This window comes from Epinephelus lanceolatus, chromosome 12, assembly GCF_041903045.1.
Source record: "Epinephelus lanceolatus isolate andai-2023 chromosome 12, ASM4190304v1, whole genome shotgun sequence".
NCBI classification, from domain to species: domain Eukaryota; kingdom Metazoa; phylum Chordata; class Actinopteri; order Perciformes; family Serranidae; genus Epinephelus; species Epinephelus lanceolatus.
Genome location: NC_135745.1, coordinates 37,763,415 through 37,779,427, shown reverse-complemented (window position 1 = coordinate 37,779,427; position 16,013 = coordinate 37,763,415). Strand labels below are relative to the sequence as shown.

General features: G+C 43.2%; 4 protein-coding genes across 6 annotated transcripts in view; 3 read left to right on the top strand and 1 right to left on the bottom strand.

Annotated features, from left to right (window-relative positions):
• Window positions 1-171: 171 nt before the first annotated feature.
• On the top strand, window positions 172-2,471 carry exosc4 (exosome component 4). The gene is made up of 3 exons (XM_033650257.2): window positions 172-417; window positions 1,658-1,864; window positions 1,960-2,471. The coding sequence occupies exons 1-3, from the start codon at window positions 247-249 to the stop codon at window positions 2,317-2,319; spliced, it is 738 nt and encodes a 245-aa protein (XP_033506148.1). The 5' UTR covers window positions 172-246; the 3' UTR covers window positions 2,320-2,471.
• Window positions 2,472-3,260: 789 nt separating this feature from the next.
• Window positions 3,261-9,272, top strand: gpaa1 (glycosylphosphatidylinositol anchor attachment 1). Its single transcript, XM_033650244.2, has 13 exons — window positions 3,261-3,372; window positions 3,718-3,824; window positions 3,974-4,153; window positions 4,464-4,575; window positions 4,974-5,121; window positions 5,205-5,306; window positions 5,428-5,624; window positions 5,721-5,917; window positions 6,026-6,179; window positions 6,362-6,433; window positions 6,527-6,723; window positions 8,118-8,288; window positions 8,386-9,272. Exons 2-13 carry the CDS (start codon window positions 3,751-3,753, stop codon window positions 8,627-8,629), a joined length of 1,848 nt encoding a protein of 615 aa, XP_033506135.1. The 5' UTR covers window positions 3,261-3,372; window positions 3,718-3,750; the 3' UTR covers window positions 8,630-9,272.
• Window positions 9,273-11,169: 1,897 nt separating this feature from the next.
• sharpin (SHANK-associated RH domain interacting protein) overlaps window positions 11,170-16,013 on the bottom strand; it is a 10,457-nt gene continuing 5,613 nt past the window's right edge. The window contains exons 3-9 of one of the 2 annotated variants that reach the window (XM_033650249.2): window positions 15,182-15,274; window positions 14,927-15,068; window positions 14,736-14,826; window positions 14,374-14,659; window positions 12,302-12,396; window positions 12,092-12,193; window positions 11,170-11,991 (exon numbers count right to left, since the gene is read on the bottom strand). In XM_033650249.2, the coding sequence (XP_033506140.1) occupies window positions 11,941-11,991; window positions 12,092-12,193; window positions 12,302-12,396; window positions 14,374-14,659; window positions 14,736-14,826; window positions 14,927-15,068; window positions 15,182-15,274 (860 nt within the window). In that variant the 3' untranslated portion in view covers window positions 11,170-11,940. The remainder of the gene's footprint in view (window positions 11,992-12,091; window positions 12,194-12,301; window positions 12,397-14,373; window positions 14,660-14,735; window positions 14,827-14,926; window positions 15,069-15,181; window positions 15,275-16,013) is intronic. The other variant, XM_033650251.2, reaches the window with a different exon arrangement.
• The window catches only part of LOC117271816 (alanine aminotransferase 2), a 20,190-nt gene continuing 15,899 nt past the window's right edge, over window positions 11,723-16,013 (top strand). For both annotated transcript variants that reach the window (XR_013492464.1, XM_033650247.2), the window contains exon 1: window positions 11,723-11,830. Coding sequence is in view for 1 of the 2 variants with exons in the window: in XM_033650247.2 (XP_033506138.2) it covers window positions 11,768-11,830 (63 nt within the window). In the remaining variant the exon portion in view is untranslated. The remainder of the gene's footprint in view (window positions 11,831-16,013) is intronic.

Here is a 16,013-nt window from a genome sequence, read left to right as displayed (position 1 = left end):
ATTAATTATATTGTTTTTTTGTAACGGTAATTGATTATAACTGCATATATTTTGTAATCTGATTACATGTAATCACATACTCCCCGTAGTCACTCCCTAAAACTGTTTATAACTAATAATTCAAACTTGGTATTTTGGCCTTTCGCTTTGCCGTAGTTCTTCCTCTGAGTTGGGTACATGGGTAATGTAGGATAGCGTCAGGCACGTGGGACGTTCCGTTGCCGTTCACTTGAAGTTTGCAGAAACATGGCGGGCCTGGAGCTGCTGTCTGACCAGGGCTACCGCTTAGATGGAAGAAAAGCCACCGAGCTGCGGAAGGTTCAGGCCCGTATGGGAGTGTTCGCACAGGCGGACGGCTCCGCGTACTTAGAGCAGGGAAACACCAAAGCTCTGGCGGTGGTCTACGGGCCTCACGAGGTAAGTAGCAGTGGATGGAGGGATGAGGGTTTGCTAACAGTAACAGCAACGGCGGTAAAGTCATTCATTCATTTGCTGTAAGTGGGTTAATAGACTATAAATGTGTTAATGGGGGGCTTGTTATCAGTGTGTGTTCATTCAGAACAATGCAGGCTGTTGTTGTCTTAGTAAGTCCGCTATGTTTTGAACATGAACAACATTTCCCACAATGCCCAGTGTGCATTTCCATAGCTCTAATTAATACCAAGATTAGATTATTTCTCTAACCAACAGTCAAAACATAGTAATATAATGTAATTATATGATATAGTGAAGATCAATATCATATTTTAAAAACAATATTAACTCTGTGGTCACTTTATTAAGTACACCTGTAGAGTCTAGTGTCCCCAAATGCAACAGCTCTGCCATTTATTCAACCTTTATGAACTTTGTAATAGCTAGTTTTTGAATTCAACCATGGTATTATTCATAGGTGTAGATTTTGGGATGCAGTGGTCAGGTCCCCCCTTAATATGTCATGTTTAAAAGCATGAAAGTTGCAGAGGCAAGTATTAATAGATGCAGAAAAGGCACATCTTGGTGCATAAAAATTTACCAGTTTGACACTGGTAGAGGACCCACTAACCCCTCATTTCATGTGTTTGTGGTGCTGTTGTAGTGGACTGTATTGTATTGAAATGTGTTGCTAATATTCTTCCCCCCTCATGTCTGCAAATGGGGTGGACAAAACATTAGAAACACATGTCAGTATAAAATAGTCCTGGTCAATGCTACTGCAAACTACAACCTCAATGATAAACACATTTAAACACATAGTTAACTCAATACCTCTTTGACAGTGTCAATCAAACCTGAACATTATTGTCTTTTGTAAAAGTAGAATTTAGGACTGAGCTGTTGTTTTGGATTGCCTTACATTTGACGAGTGTACCTAATAAAGTGGCCACTAAATGAATATCGATAACATGGCAAGTGCAGACAAAATCACATTTAAAATTCTCAAATTGCTATTCAATGAAATGAACTGTTTTTTAGTTTGTTATTGTAATTAGCTTTAAATTATTAGCTTGGGCAACCGAATTTTGGTAAAGTCTCACGTGTTATAATATGATTCACAAAAAGATAAATTGAGATTTTAAATTAACACCCAGCCCTACTTTAGGAGCAGCACATGAAGTCTCAATTGGTATGTTAAATGAGGAAGGTCAGATGAAGATGATGTGTGTGTCACCCCTAGATCCGAGGTTCACGCAGCCGGATTCGCCATGATCGAGCTGTTATCAACTGTCAGTACAGCATGGCTACCTTCAGCACAGCGGACAGGAAGAGGAGACCACACGGGGACCGCAAGTCGACTGAGATGAGCCTCCACCTCAAGCAGACGTTTGAAGCTGCTGTGATGACCCAGCTCTACCCGCGCTCTCAAATAGACATCTATGTCAAGGTTGTTGGGATGTTGGGATCAGCATCTTGGGAAAAATACTAATTACACAAATACATTTTTTGTGCTGAAACCTAAAAACTCTTCTATCCAAACAGATTCTGCAGTCAGACGGAGGGAACTACAGCGTGTGTGTGAATGCTGCCACTCTGGCGGTGATTGACGCCGGCATCCCCATGAGGGACTATGTGTGTGCCTGCACGGTCGGGTTTGTGGATGAGACACCCCTCGCTGACCTTAACTACGCAGAAGAGAGCGGAGGAGTGAGCTCCCTGGCCTTAGCGCTGCTGCCCCGGGGCGGACAGATCGCTCTGCTGCAGATGGACGCCAGATTACACCAGGATCACTTAGAGTCTCTTATCGAAGCTGCCATGACGGCTTGTAAAGGTGTGAGCAAGGTGCTGGATCAGGTGGTGCGGCAGCATCTCCAAGAAGTTTCTGTGCTCTCCAGAGAATGATGGAGGGAGGAGGAGTGAATGAAATGTTATTGGACTTAATGGAGAGGAATGATGGAATAATCTTGGAGTGAATGTTTTTTTATGTGTTCATGGCAATTATACTTTTGTATAGTATATGTGTGGTGAAGCTAACAATAAATATGTCAACCCTGCTTCATTGTGTGTTGCTTATCCATTTTCAAGTGGCTGTACTTAAGAATTACAGGTACAATCCTCAAACTTAATGCAAACATCATGTTAGCGCCATGAAAAAATCCTACAAAACAGAAAACTACGGCAAAGTAGAATAGAATAGAATCTATCTTTGTTGTCCACCAGGGTTGGAAATTTGTCTTCGGCTCACCGGACACTAAAGACAGAAGAACCATCAGCATCCTTAACTCAACAAAAATGATGAGCTTTAAACCACAAACATACAATGAGCTGATAAAATGTGTTAAGTATTTTGTAATGACTTTGTATGTGTGTTTTACTATTCGTCTGCTTTTTACAAATACAAAGATATGGTATAATTAATATTTTAGAAGCTGTTACAAGTTTTTGTGCATCAACATTGTTTGTCAGCAGCCAGATACATACATAACCTTTAAAATGATTTTTTCCCCTGAGTTGACATCTGTAACTGGATATCTGAAATAAAGCATATAAAATATAGCTTTTAAAATCTTATTTTAAAAACCACGAATTTGGCCTTCAAGATACAGAAATAAAATGGTTAGGGCAATTTTTCATCAAAGACAGGGCAATAAAATATTAAATTAATAATAAAGAAATTAGTTAATATATTTGAGACAATTTAATTTAGAAATGTGGGGAGGAATTTTCAAAAAAAATTGTGCGAAAATATTTTTTTAATTCTGCCACTAAATATTTATTAATTTTAGTTTTTAATGTATTTTATGCATCCATGTTTATTTTATTTCTTGGCCGGAAGTCGGTCCGCCGCATTAACGTTCCCGCAGGAACAAGGAAATTGAAACGATTAGCAGCGGTTGCTGTTGAACAAGCTCCACCTCTGCAGGTGGATGTGACCGGTTTTACATTGGGAAAGAGGTATGTCTTCATGCATAGTATGTGTATAATGCAAAATATAACTATATAACTGTTGAAAATTAACACTTTCATGGACGTTTATAGCATTTTATCATCTCGCGAAGCCTGACAACTGTCTTTAGCTAGCAGCAAGCTAAACGCAGCTGTCAATAGATGCTATGACAATGGGTGGCAGAAAAACGATTTCCTAGCTAGAGCTGTAAGGAAACGCATACAGTGAATAATTAATATTGGACCGTCAGATAGATAAAATTCATATATCCAGTTTTGCGGGTTTCATAACTGATCTATCATCACGTATTTCAAGTGTGTAGTTGATAGGAAGTGTGCGTGTGTTGCCTTCAGGGTCCAGTCTGTCCAGATTTTGTTCCAGCAAACATGGGGCTACTGTCTGACCCAAACAGAAGACGGGCTCTGATCAGCCTGCTAACCCGCCTCAATGCCCCAATCTGGTGAGTTCAGTCAGTCACTGTAAGATTAATGTGCCTAAATGAAATCTCAAATACAAAAGCAACAAACTGCACTTTATTAAATATCCAATGTGTGCATGTGCTCATAACTTGTATGATTTTTGTCTTTTAATTCAATCTCTACATGTTAGTGTGGTCTGCTACATGGCGGGTGTAGCCTGGTTTATGGGGCTGGCATTTGAGCCGTTCACTCTGCGGACATACATGTCAGAGAATGCCATGGGGTCCACCATGGTAGAGGAGCGCTTCCCAGCGGGGGAGAGGGCGCTGGCCACGGGCAGAGAGTTTGCAGCTCATAAGAAGAAAGCAGGGTAAGAAATGCAAAGAAAGAAGACGCAACATAAGTGGAAAAAGTCACTTTAAAACACATTTCAAGAGCATGGAGGGTCTTCACTGATCTGTGCTAAATAGGGCGGGGCATTATGAGCAGGTCCAGACAAGCTGTCAGAATTTTACACACTATCTTAACTAATCTTAACATGCTTGAGTCTTTTCACAGTTTGATAGGATTTCAGAAGTTTCCTAGTGTGTTTTTTTTTTTTTTGCTCAACCAACCTATATAAGTCCAGAAATATTTCCCCATGTTTCCCTAGTCTAATGTGCCCTGTTGTTTCTCTGCAGTGGGATGCCAGTGGACTGGCTGGTGAAGACCATGCAGGCTCGAGGGCTGGAGGTGTTTACCCAGAGGTTCTCTCGAACGCTGCCCTTCCCTGATGAAAACAAAGAGAGATATGTAAGTTTGTGATCGAATCGTCACATCTCTTCCTAACTTGACGCAATGTGAACGAACAAACATCAGATTGTGTCAGTGTTTCCTAATGAAGATGTCCTAACCTGCTCAGTGTGTCAGCGAACAGGCTAAGCATTGTGTCGCTTGTATGAAAAACTGCCCACCCTGGCTATATTTTAGTGAAGCTTCACGCACCTCCAACCTATTGCTCGCTCAGGGCTCGATAGGCTCCCTGAGTGTTGTTTTCTCGTGTAGTATATCTGGACACTTTTTTGCATTTCATCTGCCAGAGCTCGGTTGAGACGTGTTAAGGACACTTTTTTGCTTGCTTAACAAGAAACTGACTGGTTTTCATATTATTTATTTGCACACTCCACCGCTTCTCTTTATGTCACGCTCAGATGGTAGTAGGCACAAATGTATATGGGATCCTTCGGGCCCCGAGAGCTCCGCGCACTGAAGCCCTGGTGCTGAGTGCCCCCTGCTCCCCAGGCGATAACAACAACCAGGCAGTGGGGCTGCTACTCGGCTTGGCACAGTACTTCAGGAGTGAGTACAGAACCAGCACGTCCCTCTCCACCATTTGAATGCCATTCAATTCTTGTTTTAATGACTGCTGCGTTCCTCAATAGGTCAGGTTTACTGGGCCAAGGACATCATCTTCCTCGTGAATGAGCATGATCTGATTGGTATGCAGGCTTGGCTGGAGGGCTACCACCACACCAATACTACAGGTAATCACCAGCATTTACTCACTTACAAAACACACCAACAAATAGTTTTGAAAGCGTTGAATCATCCTCCATACACAATTGCATTCCTTAGTAGACTCTTCTTATTTAATGGTGCATCCAGGTATGGACTGGTCGCCACTTCAAGGCCGCGGTGGTTCAATCCAGGCAGCTCTGTCCCTGGAGCTCAGCAGTGATGTCATCACAAGTTTGGACCTGGTACTGGAGGGCCTCAACGGCCAACTCCCCAACCTTGATTTAGCCAACCTCTTCTATGCCTTCTGTCAGAAGATTGGAGTCCTTTGCACCACCCAGGGCAAGGTAAAGGCGTGTGATGCAGCAGAGACCGGATACATTTTGTCTCCACATACGTTGAGGTTGGTTTGGTTTTCATTTTCTCTGTGGGTTTTTCTACAGCTGCAGAGGAACGACTGGGACAGTGTGTCTGGTTATAGCCACGCAGTCCAGACCATGATGCTGATGGTGCTGAAGCAGGCCAGTGGGCGACCCTGGGGGGATCATGGCCTTTTCCTGCGATACCACATTGAGGCTGCCACCATCAAGGGCATCAACAGTTTCCGTCAGTACAAGACTGACGCCACCACCATTGGCAGGTCAGAGCAAGTTTTCCTTTAAGCTTCTTCTTTAGTAGATCTCACCTTCATAAACTGACAACTACTGGTTCTGTTGTTTTTTTTGTTGTCTCACTGAATAACATCTAGACTCCTGGAGGGAATGTACCGTAAGCTGAATAACCTCTTAGAACGCCTACACCAGTCCTACTTCTTCTACCTTATGCCGTCTCTCTCGCACTTTGTCTCCATTGGTTACTACATGCCAGCCTTCGGCCTCCTCGCCGTCATCCTGCTGCTTCGTGTATCCTTTAAAAATTATTTTACTTTCAGTTTGATTTTATCTAAAAAATCCACCTGAGAAGAGCAAGTGAATCACACACAGCATGACTGTAGACTTACCCTGATTGCTCCACAGCTTGACTGATGACCTACTGTTACTGATAATGTGCATGATTGTCAGATTTGCCCTTAACTATGACACAGGCCTTAGACCTGTGGGTTCAACTTGCGACGCCGCCACCAAGAACGGAAGATGGAATTGTTGACCTTGAGCAGGTAACACACTCCTAACGACAAACAGATCATAAATCAGACTACTTAACTTGAGTTTATTAATGTTTCACATGAATCATATCTGCTTCCTCTCAGATGTCCAGTCCAGGGGTGCTGTCGGTGTTGACTCCTCTGGTGATCAGCCATCTGACTGGAGTAGCTCTGTACAGCCTGCCCATTCGCTTTCAGGAGATGGCTGTGGAACACTTCCCGGTGTCTGAGACCGAGGCCGTGGTCCTGACAGCTATTGCTGTTTACACAGCAGGCCTGGCTCTGCCTCACAATACACACAGGTAGCTACTTACACCTGATACACTCTGATTCAGAATTTTGACACAGATTTCTTCTTCTTAATCTACCTCTAATGTTGCATTTTATCGGTGCTAAAGACAGCATAACATGTTAAGTTATCCAGGGGCATAGTGTAATGTATAAAATGTATGCTTATGGCTTTTCTTAAAAGATTATACCATCAAAACTTCAACAGTTAATACTAATGCACAGTTATATTAACACTGAGGTTATGCACATTGATAAATCTGATAAAATAAATGCTTCTGTGAGCATGTGAGAACACATTAAAAGGAGACAACTGTCCCACACTGTGGGAGACAGTGAAGTACTCATGCACTCACTGGCATTTAAGTACAAATTTTGGCCCTGAGACTGTTGATATACACATATCAGCCAAAACAATAAAACCACTTACAGGTAGAGTGAATAACATTGATCACCTCTTTACAATACAATGTTCTGCTGGGAAACCTTTGGTCCTGGCATTCAAGTGGATGTCACAAGACACACACCATCCAATGCGGCATGGCAACAGCACTCCTTGAAGACACTTGTCCCTCCAGTTGGACAGTTCACCATGCCACACTGCAAAGACGGCTCAGGACAGGTCTGAGGAACGTGACAAAGAGCTTAAGGCGTCAACCTGGCCTCCAAACGCCCTAGTTCCCAATCTGATCGAGCATCCGTGGGACATGCCTATACCCCACCTTACAATCCACAGGACTCAAAGGATCCACCCCCAACACCCTGGTCTTAGACGCCACAGGGCATCCTAAGAGTATGTATGAGTCCTGTGGATTGCAAGGTGGGGTACCGGCACATCCCACAGATGCTCAATTGGATTGGGATCTGGGAAACGTGGAAGCCAGGTTGACGCCTTGAGCTCTTTGTGAGGTTCCTCGGGCCATTCCTGATGGCAGTGGCCCATGCTGTAAGGGTCACTGCCATCAGGGAGTGCTATTGCCTTAAGTGATGTACTTGGCCTGTAACAGTCGGTGGGTGGAGCATGTCACGTTGCAGCCACATGAATGCCAGGACCAAAGGTTTCCCTGCAGAACATTTGCATTGTAATGAGATTCATTTCATCTGTCTGCGGTTTTGGTGTTGTGGCTGATCGGTCTAATTTTGTTTTCATGTTTGATCAAGACTTTTTTACTTAAACTAAAAATCTTTGTACACATTTAACAACATTTTCTAAAGGTTTATAAAAGGTGCTGAATAACCACAGGCTCTAAGTTTATTCCTGAACATTACGTCACAAGCTCAAAATCTTACTGCCCCATACTTCAGCTGTAGCTCTGCTGTCAACCCGTTTAAAATAACATGGTTGAGACAATGAGAAACTTGTACAACTGTAAGAGACCTGTGATGCAGAGAATGTTTGTCCCTGAAGGTTCCTGTCAGGTGAGGGGACGGAGCAGGGCTGGAAAGTGCTGAAGCTGGTTGCTGTGCTGTACCTGGCGGTGTTGCTGGGTTGCACCGCCCTCATCAACTTCTCCCTGGGCTTCATCCTGGCTCTCACCCTGGTGCCTGTGGCTGCCTTTGTCACACCCCACGTACCAAAGTAATACACCTGCACAGACTCTTTGGTCATTGTGGCTCTGTACTGCCATGTGTCGGTCAAATAGAAGTGAAACCTTACTCTCCTCTTCTCCCCTTAGGATCCTATCAGCCTTCGTCATGGTCGTTCTCAGCCCAGCCTGCACGCTCCTCTTTTCTGTCTTTTTCTTCGAAGAGCTGCAGGAAATGCCCATCAGCTTCATGGAGGGTTGGTTGCTCTACCTGTCAGTCATCTCGCAAGGCATCCTGGACCACTTCCTGTACGGCTCTCTGGTTTACCCACTCATAGCTTTGCTGGTCTATCCTTGCTGGCTGCTTTTCTGGAACATCCTATTCTGGAAGTAAATGTCAAGTCATGCAGGACTAATGAAGGCCGCAATGGGGAGAAAAAAACCCGCTGAGGTGTTCTCAGGTTTGTGGGAAATGTGAATGACGGTTAAATCCACTGGAGAGATTGGAAAAAGAGATAAGTATCTATGGTTGACTTGGAAAGAATGCAGTAACTCCCTTTTCTGGACATTTTGTTGGTATTTCACTTTTAAAACAGTGGAGAAAAATCAAGCCTCCTTGATACACTAAGCAGAATGGACTATTTTATACTGAACATCTCACTTACAAATGAAGCGGAAGAAGGGACGACCTTTTCACAAGTAGCCATAAATGTCATGATTCGGTTGCTTTTGGTAAATATTCTGTTTCAAAGATTTCTTTGTGAATTTCTGTTTGCGGTACATAAAGAAAATGACTGCACTGTTTTTAGCTCTTTTTGTTGTCAGCCTGGATGGTAACAGGTGAAGAGACGACCGTACCAACATGGTTCGAACAAATAGAAAGGAAGACACTACCTGGTTGGTCGGTCGTCTGCCTCATCTGCATCTGTTGAGCAAGCTGTTATTGCATCTAATATTTTTATACTTGTTTGACAACTTTCTTTTTAAACATGTTTATTTCATATTTATAAATGCCAAATTAAAAGATTGAAAAAGTTCCCCATGTTTCAAGCACAATGCTGTTCTTAATCGACGATACAAATTTAGAAAACTTGAGAAAGTCTTCAATGTTTTGCCATCATTCTAAAGACATTTGCATGATTAGATTTGGTCGTGTAAGGATTAAAATAATGACATAAAAATGAGCGCCATTAAATTTGGGTGTAACAACACTCGAGAGACTATGAAAAAAAACTTAACCTGGATGTTGACATGAACGCTATTTACACATCAGAAACTTGTAATTACTACGACTCTGATATGACCATGTCCCAAGTTTGAAATGCAGAATTAACACTAAAATTCTGAAATCTCAAAAATGACCACAGTGACACCATTAAAGTTATTTCTGCAGACTTTGTAATACTCACGCAAGACACAATGGCACGGGCCTCTGTAGGTGGCTTGTGAGATACGATCATGCACAGAGACAACACATTGTTCACTGAAATATGCTTGACAACGCCAGGGCATGTAGACAAAATATTCTGTGGAGGAGTAAGAAGTCAACGAGTGTTAACGGAAGAATGTTACTGGCTAAATAGGCTGCAAGGTAACAGCAGTAAACACCACTGTATTGCCAAACATTGCATTGTTGTGAAATATTATTATTGCTTCTTACCTCCAAGTTAAAATTATTTTATGCTGCTTTGTTTCCCCCAAGTTGCAACTCTTTCCATAAGAACATTTTTTTCTTATTATTATTTTAACTTTTACAGCATCTCTCAAAAAGCCTCTTCTTCCCCCAGTGTTGCGGTTTATTTCTTTCCAAGAGTTTAAAGAAATGCTTTACCCTAAAATGACCATTTTTACTACCGTGTGTTACGCTGGATTTGTTGAGAAAACTCAGTCTTTCTCGCACGCCTTCACGATGAACAGAGAATCCAAAAAGGCGATGATGAATTTGAGTAAAATGGGACCACGTTCAACAAGAGCATATCGAATCATCCATTTACAAACTCACACAACTCGTGCAGTATAATCCAAATCTCATTTACCCAGTTGTATGTTCGGTACATCCCAAACACATGCATTTTTATTAAAACATTAGGATTTTAAAACATGTCACTACAAACAGTCTCACACAGGGACAAGTAGTGCGCTCTAGGTATGCATATGCTCATACGCAGGTGCATGCCCAGGGCGCTACTTGTAAGTGGAAATGTTTTTAATTGTAATGTTTTAGTGACGATGCATGTGTTTGGGAAGTACTGAGCATACGACTGGATAAATGAGACTTTGATTATACTACAGGAGTTGTGGGAGAGTTTAACAGATGCTAAATGTGGTCCTGAAATGACTTCAGTTCATTAGGAATTTTCGCCTTTTTTTTTGATTCTCCGTTCACCGTGGAGGCATGCAGTGAAAACAAGTTTTTCTTTATGAGTTCAACTTAACACGTGGCAAATAACTGATAAACAAATAGTCATTTTGCAGGTGAAGTATTCTTTAAAGGCCTTTTGATTGTCCCTGCAGTCTCTCTATAAAAGTCATAGAAATGTCTGTACAGGCAAATCTGCTCGGCCAGTCTTCCCTTGAAGGTGTCCATAATGAACTCAAAAAGTACAGTACGCACAGTGGGCACCTAGTTACAAAACACTCCTTCGTTCCCCGACCATCACACATGGTACAGTTGTCTTTGCCCGTAGCATTGCAGCGAGAGCAGCTCTCATTATCCCTGGTGCAGAAGACGTGATTACATTTTTTTTTTAAGTGTGAAAACCTCGCACCAGGGACACAACGGTGAGCAAAAACCTGGCTTTAGTAAGTTCCCTCCAGAGCCACAGAGAGGATTGTACAGGTGTATCCCAAACTGAGCAGTACTCTCTCTGACAATCGGTGTAGTGCTCCTTTAAAGTGTTCATGAAACACAATTCGTCCCTCAGACAAATGGGATTTGTTTCATTTTCATTAAGTTTATTCAGCTAATGCAAGTTTTTACAGTATTATGTACTGAAAACAGATCATTCCATTGCTGTCACAACTCAGAGGGAATTGAGTAAAATTAGATCAACTGCTAAAATGTACATCAATTACTCAATGCATCTGGTTAAAAATAATACACTTAATACAATGTTATAAAAAAATAAAAGCACTTGACAACCCTGTAAACGCAACACACCTTCTCTTTTCAGCCATGGCTTTTTTTTTCTCTTCTCTTTTAAAACAGCCAAAATTATTTTCGCAGATGACACTCGAACAAACAGAACAGGGTTTCACCTCTCCTCTCACTTCACAGTTAGCAGAAACTGAAAGTATGACATTCCCTCGATGTGAGCTGCGATCAAATGCAAAGAATCACGTCTCACCTAAAATAAATATTAGGCTGTCTGTGTTGTTTGCATCACACACACACACGTACACCCTGTAAAATAAATAAAGAGGTCTTGCCAAATTCTGATGTATGTCATGGTTATGTCAATATAACCGCTCCAAGCTGGCACGCTCTGTCTGCAGTTCATCATCTGAGCCTCGACCAGTGCAGCTCTGTGTCATGCTACAGTGCTTCAATCGCTCCAGCTGTCAGAGGACTCTCAGTGCATTTGACAGTCTTCATGTGAGTATTTTGTTGTTTGGCATCCTCGCTCTGTGTGTGTGTGTGTGTGTGTGTGTGTGTGTGTGTGTGAGTTGAGTGAGACATGGCGACCTGACAGCGATGATGGGCAGTCAGCTGCTGCTTAAACCGGTCTCTCCTCGATCCTCTCTCCTTCCTTTCTCCTTGTTTGAGAGAATAAAAAGAGGCGAGACTGTCACCGAAGGGAAATGTCACAAAGACTAGTCCAAAAAAGGGTATTGATCGCTAGATACGATGCAATACCTGCTGGATGTGTGCGTCGGGTCGGGCTGTAGCACAGATTTCACAGCCTGGACGGGACGGCTTGTTGATGAAAGTGCACGAGGGACAAGACCACTCTGTCTGCTGAGAGGAGGTGAGTTGAAACAGATTTAAGGAGGGAATAATTTGGCTAATCATGCTATTTTAAACACTTACAAAAAGTCAGACTTTGGGTGAACATGGGTAACATACCTGTGTTTTACTGGCTTTGTTGGGATGATCATTCAGCTGCAGGTTCTCAATGTCGAGAACATCTTTGATATCACCCGGTCTGTCTGCTCCTCCGCCTGTGCTCCCCGAGGATGACAATAAACAATAAGAAAACAAGTTTATGGAGCTGCACTTTCTCTTGTTTGAATGTAGTATTAATGTGAGTCAAAATATTTGGACAGTGACATTTTTCTGGTGTTTCTGCTGCTCTCCTGCACATCAAACAATGACTACAACGTTGAAGTGTTTATATGAACATCCGATGAACAATGTAGGAAGGAAGGACTGAAGCAAATTGAGGTTTATAGAGTTTCAAACCTTTGTGATAACAAAAAAAAATCATTAATCACTGGGAAAACGGTTAGTGCGGTTAATAACTGACTGAAGTCTCTGGCCCACTGACACCCAGAGACACTTATTACCTCCTCTGCTGATGCTCTGCTGGGCCTCTCTGAGGTCCAGCAGCACAGAGCATCTCAGTGTGTGGCTTTGGCTGTATGTTCATGTTTAGGGTCACTGCCCTATTGCACTGTTTGGGGGACTATGAGTCCTATACTCCAACGTGGATGTGCAGTTCACCCCCAAATCAAAAACACACATTTTTCCTTTTACCTGTAGTGCTATTTATCAATCTAGATAGTTTTGGTGTGAGTTGCTGAGTGTTGGAGATATCAGCTGTAGAGGTGTCTGCCTTCTCTCAGTAACAGTTGAACAAGATGGCACTCAGCGTGTGGTGCTCAAAGTGACAGAAAATACATTTGAAATACTCAACAGCAATGTCTCCAATGACCCAGTTACTCAAGACAATCCACAGACCTTGTAAGCATACAGGAAGAACTGCTCCACTGATGGTGCAATCTTATCTGTGGTTCACGTGGCCCTCACTCACCTGGAGACCAGGGATTCCTACACCAGACTGCTTTTCTTAGACTTCAGTTTTGCTTTCTATACCATCATCAAAAGGGCACAGACTGTGAAAATCCTCACTATTTCCTCCCCTGCAACCATCCTCAACAGACTCAGCATCTTATCATTCTGAGCACGGGCTTCCCCCAAAATGCATCCTGAGTCCCCTGCTGTACACTGTGCTCACTTATGACTGCATAGCCATGTTTCCAAATAGTCACACTGTAAAGTTTGCAGATGACACAGCAGTGGTGGGACTAACCTCCCACAAAGATACGTCCGAGTACAGGCAGGAGGCAGAACATCTGGAGGCTTTATGCAGGGCGAATAACCTCTGCATTAATGTAAAGAAAACAAAGGAGATGATGGTGGATTTCAGGAAGGGCGACTACTCCCTCCCTCCCCTCTACATCGGAGGAGCCGCGATTGAAGTGGTCTCGAGCCCTCAACACCTGAGGGTGCACATCGCTGACGACCTCATCTAGAGAAACAACTCAGCCACCATAATAAAGAAGGCTCATCAGCACCTCTACTTCTTGAGGAGAGTGAAGCTCACAGGCCTGGGCACCTGCGTGCTCACATCCTTTTACAGATGTGCAGTGGAGAGCATCCTTACTTCCTGGATCACAGTGTGGAATGGTAACTGCTCTGCTGGAGACAAGAGGGCACTGCAGCCTACCCACCATCAGCAACATGTACACCAGCAGGTGCAGGAAAAAGGCTTCCTGAATCCTTAAGGACCCCACTCATCCTCCATATGGACTATTTGCCCCCTCCCCTCAGGCAGGAGGCTGCGCAGCGTCATGGCCAGAAGAACTCGATTAAAAAAACAGCTTCACACAGCAGAAATGAGCACCACAAGACGAGCGACATCTGGTTCGATTATATTTGAGAGAAGGCAGACATCTCTACTGTCGATATCTCCAATACTTGGCAACTCACACCAAAACAATCTGCAGGTAGGAGGAAAAGGCTGTATTTCTGATTCTGCTGTGAACTGTCGCTTTAAAGCTGAAAGGCAGCACTTAAACCTCATTTTTATAGCTTTAGTTTTAAATCCAAAATGGAGTTAAATGAATGAAAACCATTCCACTACTGAAACACTTTCAGCCTAAACTGTGACAGGGGGTTTCATTGGTCGAACTCACCCTGGTTGTTGTGGGGTAGCCTCGAGGGCAGGGTGCTGTAACCCCTCCAGTCTTGGGAGGTGGGGCCGTTGCCAGGTGGGAGAGGTGGGGCGAGGAGAGCGCTCTCCAGGTCCTGCTGGAACAGCTGGCGGGTGATGCGAGCTTGTCGGGCGGAGATCAAGTAGAGGTACGCGGTATCCCCGTCCTTCTGCACCCCGTAGGAGGCCAGCGACCTCGGCTCGGTGCACAAGCACTGACCAATCACCCAGCGCTGCACGCGAGGATGGAAACCGTACTCGAGAAACACCTGAAGAGCAGCAGAAGTTAGTAAATAAAAAAGTGCTACGCCTATTACATTATAAGTCAACTGACAGTTTTCTAACCTGTTGCTTGAGTGCAGCCACGGTCATGTACGGAAAGACTTTGACTGTGACACAACAGGATGATGAAACATCCTCCACTACCACAGATAAACTGCAACACAGATATACGGCAACATAAGTCACAAAAACACATAACCTGGAAGCAAATGAAAAAATAGAAAAACTTAAGTCTGGCAGTTTTCATTTCTCACCTGATCTCTCCCTCTGCGTAGTTCTTTTCAGACAGCTGAATCGTCAGCACTGCTTTCTGCCGAGCCAGAGCGGACGCGTGCTGTGAAGCGGCTTGAGTGTCGCCTGCTTCAATCGCCCTGGCGAGCTCCAAACACAGCTCCTCTATAAAAGAAAAAACAAACAAAAGATGCAGCGATCAAAAGTGACATTTTTAGAGCATGTTCTGAACAAAGAAAAAAAAAACAAAACATGAGACGGTAAACAGAGATACCCACCAGTGAGCGGCAGCGAGGCTGAGCTCCACTGCTCCATGGCTGCTGCTGTGTCATTGTGTCTGCCGTCTGATTCACATGTGTTAATGTTTGCAACTGTCAGAGGAGAAACGAGAAACTGTGTTACAGAAGTGCTTCAAACGTTCGTAGTCAACACGCACCAACACCAACACCAACTGATATCAGTGTTTATTTTAACTGCACTTGGCTGATAGAGGCCCAACGTATGCTTTAGCAACACCCTTTAATAACAGGTCACAGACACACTCCAGCATTTCCTCATATGTATTCAATTTACACACATGACACCTTATCGAATAATCCCTAATATATAATGTTTATATTTACTGTTGCAACAACAATCTACCTTGAAAGATTCTTGTCGTGATTGAGCCTGGTCCAATGAGACGTTACCTCCTGCTAGCAGCACTGTTTTTCTCTCAGCTCTTGGTTTTCCCTTCATAGTTTACGCCTGTAAATCAACCCCGGAGCACCCACAGTGCGTGTCATTTTACTTTGAAACAGGGTCTAATCTGTGCATTTCTAAAGAGCTTTTGATGCAGTGCATCTGCTATTTTTATTTTAAGTCTGAGGACACCAAACTGCCAAGTCTTTTTAAACGTCTCACAAATTTCTAGCAGCCCTGAGACTTTGTAGTATTTCTTTATATGGTCATTCGTCCCAGGCATGCAACAAGTGTTTACATTAACTACATTGCTACATGTAGCTACATGCTAGCGTCAGGTGTGTCTGTATTCTTGGTTGCAGATGTTGTTAATTTCACCCCGATTTTGGATCTGATTCCTGCTGGACCTTTCTTTAGAAGCTTTTATTG